The following is a 13,080-nucleotide window of genomic DNA, read 5'->3' as shown; positions in this document are numbered from 1 at the left end:
AGGAGCACACCCATGTAGAGATGCTAGTGAAGTTCTGAAGCATGCCTTTGAAAGTGAAATATAATTCCTCTTGTTGTCTACTTAACCTCTTCTGGTTACACAACTTCTGAACTTTCAATGTGTTTTTCTAATACTATTATTTTAAATATTTACTTGCATTTAAATACATAATAGTTGATATTAGAAAATGTCATGAAAAAACCTTCACTAGTAACAACAGTCAGTAATATTAATTCAAATTCTAAAATGTATGCCCATCATTATGGCAGGCAGGATGTTTGTGGAAGAAGGACTATATCTTGGAGGGGCTTCACCCTATGCCTATAAAGCCCCTGCCAGATAAAGGCAGTGGCAGCAGACAGCTTTTGCCCTATTGCAATGTTGTTCCCATGCAATGCTTTATATTTCCCCATAAGAATGGATGGTGGCCCTTCAACTTTATGGAACAAGGTAAGTGGTTCACTGAGAACCACCACTGCATTGGGGCAAAATCTGACATCCTGTTGTAGTGATCTCAGTGTTTGGAATGAGAGGCCGACTCAGCTATATCCCAGATTGTAGTTAATTCATTTTATTTGATAAAAATCAATAGAAGCCATGGAGAATTGAACATGATGCATGCAACGTCTCTCTTCTTTCATCTGCACGCTTCTACTATGGGTTCCATTCCTGGGTGAGATGCTACAGCATAAGGGTACTTCATAAGGGTGTCAGGACATCTTGGACAATTTGAAACTATCTTCTTCTACCATACAAAGGTAAGAGCAGCACTGCTGGATCAGACCAAAGGTCTATTTAGTTCAGCAACCTGCTTTCCACTATGGCCAACCAGGTGACTCTTGGGAGCTCACAGAGCACTTGAAAGACAAATGTCTCTCCTCCACTATCACCGCCAGCAACTGATAATCAGAGGCATATTGTCTCTCTCTAGAATCCTCTAGAATCTACTGCCCATAAATTTCATAAGATGACCCTGCATTTTAGTGGTATGGAAAAGGGGAGACAGGTAAGGTGGGCTGGTGCTCCAATCTCTTTAAGAATTTGCCAGAGTTTGTTGTGATCCACACAATCAAAGGCTTTAGCGTAGTCAATGAAGCAGAAATAGACGTTTTTCTGGAATTCTCTTGCTTCCTCCATGATCCAGCGAATGTTGGTGATTTGATCTCTAGTTCCTCTGCCTCTCCGAAATCCCGCTTGTAATTTCGGTAGTTCTCGGTTCACATGCTGCTGAAGCCTAGCTTGTAGGATGTTGAGCATCACCTTGCTGGCATGTGAAATGAGTGCAAGTGTACGGTAGTTTGAACACTCTTTGGCATTGCCCTTCTTTGGAACTGGAATGTAAACTGATCTTTTCCAGTCTTGTGGCCACTGTTGAGCGTTCCAAATTTGTTGGCATATTGAGTGCAGCACTTTAACAGCATCATCTTTTAGGATCTTAAATAGCTCAGCTGGAATACTGTCATCTCCGCTAGCTTTGTTGTTACTAATGCTTCCTAAGGCCCACTTGACTTCACTCTCTAGGATGTCCAGCTCAAGTTCAGTGACCGCACTATCATGGCTATCAGGGACATTCAGATCTTTCCTGTATAGTTCTTCTGTGTATTCTTTCCACCTCTTCTTAGTCTCATCTGCTTCTGTTAGGTCCCTGCCTTCTTTGTCCTTTATCATGCCCATCTTTGCACAAAACGTTCCCTTGAGATCTCCGATTTTCTTGAAGAGATCTCTAGTCTTTCCCATTCTGTTGTTTTCTTCGATTTCTTTGCATTCTTCATTTTAGAAGGCCTTCTTGTCTCTCCTTGCTATTCTCTGGAACTCTGCATTCAGTTGGGTATAACTTCCCCTTTCTCCCTTGCTTTTCGCTTCCTTTCTTTCCTCAGCTACTTGTAAAGCCTCCTCAGACAGCCACTTTGCTTTCTTGCATTTCTTTTTCTTTGGATGGATTGAGTTGCTGCCTCCTGAACAATGTTACGCACTTCCGTCCATAGTTCCTCAGGCACTCTGTCTATCAGGTCTAATCCCTCACCTCCACTGTATATTCATGAGGGATATGATTTAGGTCATACCTGAATGGTTTAGTGGTTTTCCCTACATTCTTCAATTTAAGCTGAAATTTTGCAATAAGCAGCTCATGATCTGAGCCACAGTCAGCTCCAGGTCTTGTTTTTACTGACTGTATAGAGCTTCTCCATCTTTGGCTGCAAAGGGCATAATCAATCTGATTTCAATATTGACCATCTGGGGATGGCCATGTGTAGAGTCACCTCTTGTGCTGTTGGAAAAGAGTGTTTGCTATGATCAGCGTGTTCTCTTGGCAAAACTCTATTAGCCTTTGTCCTGCTTCATTTTGTACACCAACGCCATGCTTGCCTGTTATCCCGGTGATTTCTTGACTTCCTACTTTAGCATTCCAATCCCCTATGATGAAGAGGACATCTTTTTGGGGTTTAGTTCTAGAAGGTGTTGTAGGTGTTCACAGAACAACCGATCAACCTCAGCTTCTTTGGCCTCAGTGGTTGGGGCATAGACTTGAATTACTGTGATGTTGAATGGTTTGCCTTGGATTCGTACTGAGATCATTCTATCGTTTTTGAGATTGTACCCCAGTACTGCTTTTCCCACCCTTTTGTTGACTATGAGTGCTACTCCATTTCTTCTAAGGGATTCTTGCCCACAGTAGATATGATGGTCACCTGAATTCAATTCGCCCATGCTTGTCCATTTTAGTTTGCTGATTCCCAAGATGTCGATGTTCAATCTTGCCATCTCATGTTTGACCAGCTCCAGCTTACCTTGATTCATTGATCTGACATTCCAGGTTCCTAAACAATATTGTTCTTTACAGCATCGGACTTTCTTTTCATCACCAGACACATCCACAGCTGAGTGTCCTTTCGGCTTTGGCCCAGCCGCTTCAATCTTTCTGGCGCTACTTGGAAATTCCCTCTGCTCTTCCCCAGTACTATATTGGACACCTTCCGACCTGAGGGGCTCATCTTCCGGCATCATATCTTTTAGCCTTGTGATATGTTCCATGGGGTTTTCTTGGCAAGAATACTGGAGTGGGTTGCCATTTCCTTCTCCAGTGGACCACATTTTGTCAGAACTCTCCACCATGACCTGTCCGTCTTGGGTGGCCCTGCACGGCATAGCTTATGGCTTCACTGAGTTACGCAAGCCCCTTCACAACAAGGCAGTGATCCATTTAAACTTTAAATACTTTGCTCTTTAATTACTTTCAAAATTTAAAAGTCTTTAAAGAACAAGGTATTCAAACCAGTCTTGTAAGTAGCTGCGGTTTGCATGCCTTAAGGCTGTTGCACTGGGGCTTACACTTGAGTAGACATGCACAGAATTGAGCTGTGTTTCGCATGCTTGGTGGGAAATTAATTAGTCCAAATTAATACAAATTACATCCGCCCTCCCCATTTTGCTTTGGCCCTGCCCCATGCTGGAATGTGACCGAGACGGCGAGACCTTTGCCAAATTGGAATTCAGCTCATAGGACAAAGCAGGATTCCCACACCTACACTGAACTATCCACAACCTCAAGATCTCTTTCCTTTTTAGTAACCACCAGTTCAGACCACATCAGTGTAAATGTAACATTTGTTTTTTGTACTCCAATATCGATGACTTTGCAGTTAATTATACTGAACCTCATTTGCCATTTTGTTACCTATTCGCTGTTTGGAGATCCTTTTAGAGCAATTCACAGTCCACTCGAGTTTTTGTCATCCTGAAGAAATGTGTGTCAGCTGTAAACTCAGCTACCTCACTGCTCACTCTCATCCCAGATCATTTATAAACGTTAAATAGCGTTGGATTGAATACATATATTTGCAGGACCCTACACTTATTTCCCTCTATTGCAAAAACTGTTTATTCCTACCTTCTTCTTCCTGTCCTTTAGCCAATTACTGACCCATACATAAGATGACCTATCTGTTTATCCTCTAATTGCCAAGTTGAACCAGGCCCCCATTTCAACCATGAAGTTTCCTATTTTTCTTTCAACCTCTATTTGGGTATCACTATCATGCAGAAAGAATTTTAAAGCCATTCTATTCACATTTCAAAATGATAAAGAGCTAGAAAGAGTGAGCAACTTCTCCTGATCTTTATTTCTTTTCAGATGGGTCTACACTACCTTTCGTAATCTTCTTGTTACATCGCATACACTTTTCTGACATGCACTTTTGGCTTTTTCGGCATCTAAAGAAGAAACTGTAAAAAAGGTTCCGCTTTATAAGGGAAAAAACACACATTGCACAGCATAAGTATTATTGATTTCTAGAAGACATTAACCTTATCCATCTAAAAGCAAACCTTTAGATTTTTTTAAAATAAACCTTAGGTATTTTACAAATATCTTCTTATGCCCACATAACTGAATAAGGATGTTGCTTCATTAGTGTCAGCGTAATCCTTATTGTACATATAGCCATATATTCTAGATGCAAAGAACAGTATATTCTACAAGTATGTGATGAGGTCACAGTTCCACGGTAGAGCTCGTATCTTGCATGCAGAAGGATCCAAGTTCAATATTCAGTATCTCCAATTAAAGAATAGCAGGCCTTGGAAAGACTTCTGCCTGAGACCTGCCAGTCATGATAGACAATATTAAACTAAATAGACCAATGGCCTGATTTGGTATAAGGCAGAGGAAGAGGACTGAGCCTGAAAGACCAAACCGTAGGTACATGGAGGCTAAATATGCGAGACAATAGAATGAGTTTACTGCTTACATGTCAGAAAAGTTAAAGCAGGCAACTTAAACAATATTTCAATGTGTTTTGGTATATGAATGAATTTGTAAGCACCTTAACGTTTTTCTTTAATCGCAGGCATGTTGCTATTTTTAAGTATAAAGAGATTTGGTAAAGCATTATGTGGCATTACCCTCATATACTGTTGATTGGGACCAGCTGAAGGCATCTGCTGTCTGATAATAAATAGGTATGGGTCAGACAGTACTCTAGCCCAGACATCCATCTTAGAACAGGGGTCAGAGCTGCAGCGCCCATCAAGACCCCTAAATCCACCTGACAGGACCCCAGCACCTTCCCCCACCTTCCTCCTCCCCGCCACTCACTCACTGTTCCCCTCTGGAGCCCGGAAGTGGGAAGCACATGCATAGTAGAAATGGTGGCAGCAGCAGTCAGTGTGTGAGTGGGTGGGTGGGTGGGAAAAGTGTTTTGTGGCAGTGCAGGCACCTCGCAAAAGTGGCGGGGGCATGTATGTAGGTGGGAGAAGCAGTGCACAGCAGGAGAGAGCAGGCAACCAGGAGTCTTGGCAGGCAGGGGCAGCCAAGTGGTGGGGGAAAGAGACAGGTGGGGATGAGCCAGCAGCGAGAGAGCCAGCAACAGTTAGTGAATCTGTAATTATTGTCTGAATAAACTATACTTTTAAAATTTAATATACCAAACATGATAATTTTATGAGCAAACTAAGTTATACCTAACATATTTTAGGTTCCTAGGTTATGTCTGACTACAGCGAACTTCAGCAAGTAGTCTCTGAAACATCTGAATTATCCTAAAAGCCAGAAGAAGCAGAAAGAACTGGAGGCAGAGGAAGACAAGTCCAGAAACATATGACTTAACAGAACAAAACCCATACTGTCAAGAATGTACATTTTCTTCTATATCATGATATGGTGACTCTATTCACGTTGGGAAACTGAGCATGACTTGGAGCATCCCAAAATGTCTATCAGTAAAATATACATTGGATCAAATATTTCAATCAGAAATGAAAGAAATAACTATGCTGAGAATCTTACAGAGAGGATTAAAACACATTTTCCCCATGGCTTCATTTTGGGAAAAGTAAAGCCTTGATAACAATATATAAACACCTTGTCTTAAATTCTAAATGAAAATATTTCATAATTCAAAGCTGTTCCATTTTTCAGGTAAAAACAAAAATAGTCCTTGGAAAATGGAAATAGAAAAAATGTTTTTTTCCCCAAGTTTTTCCAGGTTTTTTTTCCAGCCCTTCACATCTCTACCCACCCAAATGACAAGCTTGGCCACGAGCCAAGAAAAAAAGGGCAAATGTGCCCCAATTCCAGAAAAGGTTGCTTACCCCATCTTAGAATGTAAGACAGAAGTGAAATTGTAAATATGATCTTGTTGCCAAATAGAGTACCAACACAGAAATAAATGAATGCCACACATCAATCTAGCACTGGTTTAAAACTGTGAAAAACATTGTCATTGACGCTAAATACAGGAATGCTCCCCTACAGTTAAAAAGGACATTCACTACTGTATTTATTATTTCAATTTATATCCCTACCTTTCTGCAGCCAAGGTGACTAACAATAACTTTTTTTTATTTATTTCATTTCTATACCGCCCAATAGCCGAAGCTTTAATTTTTTAAATTAAGGTCAAAGATATGGCTAGCACTCTCACTTGACAGTGTCAAGTCATTACAGCTAGGTTACAAAGGAGACACCTTCAAACTTGCCACTAATGCAGGACAGAGAGAACGGTCATTTGTCTCCCTTACTAATACATTTTATTCTATTCATTTGGTCTGAATAGTCACAATTCTTTTCTACCCCTCTACAGGTGTAACTTTATTTAGCAACGTTAAGATGATTCCATTATCTATTATTGCTGATATGAAGGGTCACTGTGCTTATTTTTTATACACTTAAGCTCTAATTGAGTTGTCACAGTACTTTTTGCATTTCATTGCTATTTAACCCTACCTTTTTAACATTTTCCCCCTTTATACCTATGTTCATATGCACCTGCCAACTAAGAATAACACTTCAAGCATCTGATGAAGTACAGTGGCAAGAAAAAGTTTGTGAACCCCTTAGGATTGTCACAACAACAAAATGTTATTAGATCTTAATCTAACCCCATAATTCAAGATAAAGAACAATAGATAACCTGATTAAACAAATGACACACAAACATAATGCTTCTTCAAAATTTATTTATCCACATCTGATTCAGTGTTCAATATTCATGTGTGAAAAAGCATGTGAACCTTTAGATTCAGTACCTGGTGGCACCCCTTTGAGCAGCAATGACTTCACGTAAGCATTTTCTGTTGGCCAGTCTCACATCAGTTTTGAGGAATTTTGGCCCATTCCTCCTTACAGAACTGCTTCAACTCAGTGACATTTGAGGGCTTCCTTGCATGAACAGCTCACTTCAGGTCCTGCCAGAACATTTCAATGGGGTTTAGGTCTGGATCTGACTAGGCCATTCTAAAACATGGAATTTCTTCTTCCACAGCCATTCTTTTGTAGATCTGCTTATATGTTTAGGATCATTGTCCTGTTGCATGACCCACTTTTGGTTCAGCTTCAGCTCATGGGCGGATGGCCTGGTGTTCTCCTCTAGAATCTTCTGATACACTGCGGAATTCATGGTTGTGTCAATGATGGCAAACCATCCAGGTCCTGAGGCAGCAAAGCAGGCCCAAACCATCACATTCCTACCACCATGCTTGATGGTCAGGATGAGGTTCTTCTGTTCGAACTCAGTGTTTTTCACCAAATGTAACATTTCTCATTGAGGCCAGAAAGTTCTACCTTTGACTCAACTGTCCAGAGAACACTGTTCCAGAAGTCTTGGGGATCATTTATGTGATCTTTAGCAAACTTCAGACAGGCAGCAATGTTTTTTTTTTAGAGAGCAGTGGTTTCCTCCTGGCTATTATCCCATGAATACCATTCCTGTCCAGTCTTTTTCCGATCACTGAGTCATGTACACGCACATTAGCCAAGGCCAGAGTAGCCTGCAGATCTTTGGATGCTACTCTGGGGTTCTTTTTGACTTCCTGGATGATGCACCGGTTAATTCTTGGAGAGATTTTGGTAGGACAACCACTCCTAGGTACAGTGCCTGTGGTCTTGAACCTTCTCCATTTGTATACTGTCTGACAGTGAACTGATGGAGCCCCAAATCCTTAGAAATGGTTTTGTAACCTTTTCTAGACTGATGCGTAGCAATAACTGCTTTTCTCAGGTCCTGAGATGTCTTTCAATCATGGCATGACGTGTTTCCACACGACTGTGTGGTGAAGACCAAACTCACAAAGTTTCTGATCCTTTTATAGGGTGGGGCCTTCCAAACTCACCCCTGAAGATCTACCCAATTACTTAAATACCTGATTCTAATTATTCCCTTTAATTGAGCTGATACAACCAGGGGTTCACTTACTTTTGCACATACCCTGACTCTTAAGTACTAATTGTTTGCCTAATTTATATATCATATTTCACAAGACAAGGAATTGGTTAATATAAACCCTATTGGATATTTAGAAAAGGACTGGTTTTTATTCATGAAGGCTATCATGGTAAAACTACAGAATTTCTGTAATTATCATTAGGGTTCACAAACTTTTTCTCACCACTGTAGACTATGATCTACAAAAGCTTATGTAATAATAAATTTGTTGGTCTTGAAGGTGCTACAAGATACTTTGTTGTTGTTTTATCTCTATGCCTACTGTAAGTTCTCCACTTGAGAGTTCTTTTTCATCTGTCTCTGACATTAAGCATCTAATTTGTTTCCAATGGCAACACAGAGACAACATTTTTTAAAGCTTGAACCCTGGCCTTTGTAGCTTGAATCCAAGGTTGGCATCCATTATGGTCTGTGATCATTTCATGTATTTACAAATTGCATTATTTTCCTGCTAAAAGTCTACATTTTAAAGGAGAACAGTATTCCTATTATTTCAATAGTGAAATACTAGCCATCAATACATGGAAAGTGAAAGTTGATTTTTTAAAATCTGATCTAAAAAACTATTGAAATCTCAAACGGAATGTTATTTGATCCAGTTTACTGGATTAAAAAGTTCTCCAAAGTTAGTTATTCATCCAAAATCAACTATGCATTTGGATAATTTACTTGTTACATAAACCTTTTCGAAAGGCCTTTCATTAAATCTGACTGACAGCAAAACTGTTTTCAAGCAACTCCTCAAAAGATAATACATTTTACCTGTAAAAGTAAAGAAGATTTCATTTTGCAATCCAGCTCTCTGCATTTTTACATGATGGCATTCTGACTTGCGTAATGAAACCTCACAGGATAGCTCAACAACAAGCTTGGCTAGTATCTGAAGCAGCTTCTTCTCAAAAGAAGAATTATAGATACTGTTGCAGGGAGCTGCATGATATCGTGCTGAAAACTCATAGTAAAAGTTAGGATCAGAATAAGCTGCAGAAGAAGAAATATAAGATTAATATTTTTCTTCATGGTATTTTAAAAACAAAACATGGTTCAGACATTTTCAGATATGTTCATACTGAGGAGCCCCTTGGACACTATGCCTGGGGTAAATAATGCCTAACACAGCATGTCCACAGTTACAGGTATTTTCTTTAAGTGTTGCTTTACTAGAAGACAGCAGACCAGAAATATGCCACCGTGCTCATACAGATTCCTGCTAAGAAGAGGTAGTTATAACCACGGATGCTCTGGATCAAATGCAAATTCCTCCCAGAAGCTGCATCCACTGGACTGCTCAATTGCTATGGTAAGCCAGAATACAGATCTGCCCAAACCACTTTATTTTACTCCAGTGCCTAAGACAATATGAAGGAATAAGTTTAAAGAAAATCAGGCACAGAACTGCATAGCCCAAGAAGCAACACTAACTCAAATTCAAGGAACCGACAGTCCTGATCATCTCTAGCATCTGGAAAGTAAAGGAAGGCTTTGCCAGAATATGCACCCCCTATGGAAAGTGCATACCTACCTGATAAAGCTTGATAGGTAGTCTAGCTTTTCCACTATCTGGAATGTCCTCCCCTCCTGCCCTCCTTAATCAATAATCACTGAGATACATATATTTAAAATAACTTAGGACTCAATAACGTTCAACTGAAGACAAAGGGAGGTTTTCTATTGGCTTCAGTTGGACAGATCAAGTCCTAAATGAATTTAAAAGAATTTGGTAAGGCAACAGAATATATTAAGAATATTACTGGATCTTTGTTAAGACGCACAGCAAATTGAGACTAATACCTGCTTGAGGTATAACAATCCCAGGCCTATGCATGGTTTATTGGCTCACAACACCTCCCACTTCATTCCTCCCCTCATGCACCTGGCACTGGCATTAAGATTCAAAGTTTTTTTAAACCACAGTTTCCTGATACATTCAAATTGGGAAAATGTGGTTTAAGCCCTGCTTACTAACCAAGATACTGAAATAAATAAGTAGGGTTTAAACCAGTTTCTCAGTCTGATGTCATGGGAAACTTGTTTAAATAAGCCACGATCTCAATGAAAAAAACAGGCATACAAGGGGAAGTGGGGTGAAGAGTGAACATGCAGGCACATGGCTTGTTCTCAGGCTGATAAACTACATTTTATTGGCCCAACATCATTATGGGCCGCTGTGTTGTTTTTTTTGCCAGTGGTTTCTTTGCCAGTGGTTTCTTAATTTCTTAGTTTAGAGGATGGAGAACAAAACTGGTATCCCAATATTCGTTTTTAGTACAGGGGTATGTATGGTGCTATTAAAAACTGCATCAAAGCTCTGTTCCATATAACACTAGATAGGGAAAAAAACAATAACTTTTTAAAGGTTCATCAGAACTTTCAGGATGCATCCAGTTTATACTGCTATGGAATATATGAGAATGTATTTTCAGTTTAGGATATGTTGTTGTTGTTGTTCAGTCGTTCAGTCGTGTCCGACTCTTCGTGACCCCATGGACCATAGCACGCCAGGCCTTCCTGTCCTGCGCTCTCTCCCGGAGCGTGCTCAAGTTCATATTCATTGCATATTAGGATATGTACATCTTTTGAAATATAAAAATGACAATTTAAAATTCCAGATTGAGAAGACTAGAGAAAATCTGTCTTAGGTGACAACACAGGTGCTCTTATCAGTGAGATTCAAATACCAACTGTTTTGATTTAGCTCACTGAGGGTGAAATGCAGTAGACAACTAAGTACACATAATTACTACTGAACTTGATCAGACTTGAGAGCGCAATTCTATGGTCCCTGGGCGAGCATCCCAGGGACCATGGGATAGTTCGGATTCCCCCGTCTGACAGCGCTCAGACCTCACAAAGGGGGAGTCAGAGATCCAACCTCCCTTCCCCACTCCCTCGCAGCCAACATAGAAAAAAACGCACCAGCTGCCCTCCGAGATCAGAAAAGCGACCTCAGAGGAGAAAAGGGGGTGTTCCACTGGTGGGAAGGGAGGAGACCGGAGAGGCCAGAATACAAGTTATCCTGAGCCTCTTCCAACCTCCTTCCCTCCCGCTCCAAAGTGCCCTTGCTAGATGGGCTCAAAATCCCATCTAGAGAAAAATCAAAGAATAGGGAGCAGGGAAGCAAAGATCACCTCTGCCATTCCTCCCACTTTGTTGGCTTCAGCCCAGCAGGGCATAGGAATCTCAGAAGTTCCTGGTTCGGGGGCTTCCGAACAGCAAGAGTACAATCAATAGGACTGTGCCCTTAAGCATGTTTAATTGTGCACTGGAATTCTCCCTCTAATTTCAACAAGTCAACTAATATTTAAAGAAGAGAAGACTTGCAGTTCAGAAGGGAAGTTGAATATCTTACCATAAATAAGATATTTGATTAAATAGCTTTTTTCATCTTGCTCGGCAGTTGGCTTAAATACAAGGGAACATGTGTAGACTCCACTCATATCATATTTAAAGTGTCGGAATAGCAGAGTTCCTGTTGGTGTTATTTTCACAGTTTCATTTTCTATTTAAAAAGGAAAAATAAATTTAGTTTTATAGAATGATACATTATCACCATCCAAATGAGCCTCGAACTAATGCAGCCTCACATTTCAACCCTTTGGTATCCTAAAGCCAATCACTTCCAAATATTATCTATACAGTAAAATTCTGCACAAGCAAGTGGCTACACTATTAAGTCCTAATATTTCACCAACCACTATATCAGATATTTCCTCTTTTTTTCCTTCTCAAAAAATTCTTAACTACAAATATCAACAAAAATATTTATCTAATAATATAAATAATTTACACACATATAAATATTCTTGCAAGTAAGCAACACATCTCAAATTTTACCATTACAATGTGCCTAACAATACGTATGGATCTATGATATCTTGAACTTTATTATTCCAGTAAGATATAAACAAACACCATTTTTTTTATAAATAGCTCAGGTTGTCATCCTTCTCTAACTTCTACCAAATTTGTAAGCTTAGGGTGCAATACTATCAGGATTCCTATCAACCTCCAAACTCAGAGGCTGACAGAGATCCTATGCAGAGAGGGAGGCACATGGAGGCAATCTTCACCTCCATACTCCTCTCACCCTGGACTTTTGCTGGAGAGGCAACTTTGCCCATCTAGCTGGGGCTCTCAGGAGCGGGAGAGAATGGGACTAGGGTGGCCTAAGGATTCTTCATAAGCCGGCCACCCCGATCTTCTCTCCTTCCCAACCACGGAACAGCCCCCTTTCCCTCCTCTCAGAGCTTGTGTTTGCGAGCTTGTAGAGGCAGCCGACACAGCTCTATCCATTCAGGCTGAGAGGGAGAGGGGAACTCGGACTCCTGGGTCCGAGATCAGAACGCTGTCTCCATCCTCGGATCAAGGAATAAGAAATATCCTATGGCCCCCCAGACGCTGTCTAGGGGCCACAGGATTGCTCCCTTAATCATATAAACCATACCCCATAACACACATCTGGTGTTATTTCCCTGGCCAGATCTTTTCCCAGTTAGCCTGCTAGCAGTTCGCTGTTGATTCTAGCTTAACTATTAATTTGCAGATGTTATTGAATTTTTACTTTTACTTTTTAGAACAGATCAGAATATCGAAATGGTATATTCTCTTAAGGAGCCATATTTGCATATCAACTGGTTAACAATACTTCTTATCTGTAAATATTGCAGATAATAAAGTTGTGGTTTCTGCATGTCCTGATCTGATAAGTTTTATTAGTACTTGTTTCAAGAGGCTCCTGATCTGTGTTAATCCTGCTTTTTCCCAACACTCTACATTTTCTAACAGCCCCTTCCTGTTCAATTCCTCATTATAATCTACTGCAGTTAAAGATGATAGCCACAGGCTCATCTTGCTCCCA

The 13,080-nt window shown here is 40.3% G+C and overlaps 1 protein-coding gene across 1 annotated transcript in view; it reads right to left on the bottom strand.

The window, feature by feature from the left end:
- ZPBP (zona pellucida binding protein) overlaps positions 1-13,080 on the bottom strand; it is a 54,542-nt gene that overhangs the window by 24,512 nt on the left and 16,950 nt on the right. The window contains exons 4-6 of the mRNA XM_084857701.1: positions 11,572-11,721; positions 8,985-9,203; positions 4,148-4,224 (exon numbers count right to left, since the gene is read on the bottom strand). Of these exons, the coding sequence (XP_084713827.1) occupies positions 4,148-4,224; positions 8,985-9,203; positions 11,572-11,721 (446 nt within the window). The remainder of the gene's footprint in view (positions 1-4,147; positions 4,225-8,984; positions 9,204-11,571; positions 11,722-13,080) is intronic.

Source organism: Heloderma suspectum, chromosome 5 (genome assembly GCF_057233095.1).
Source record: "Heloderma suspectum isolate Gila_16-S chromosome 5, 16-S_ref, whole genome shotgun sequence".
NCBI classification, from domain to species: Eukaryota; Metazoa; Chordata; class Lepidosauria; order Squamata; family Helodermatidae; genus Heloderma; species Heloderma suspectum.
The sequence above is the reverse complement of the archived record's forward strand: the minus strand, read 5'-3'. Positions and strand labels throughout refer to the sequence as shown.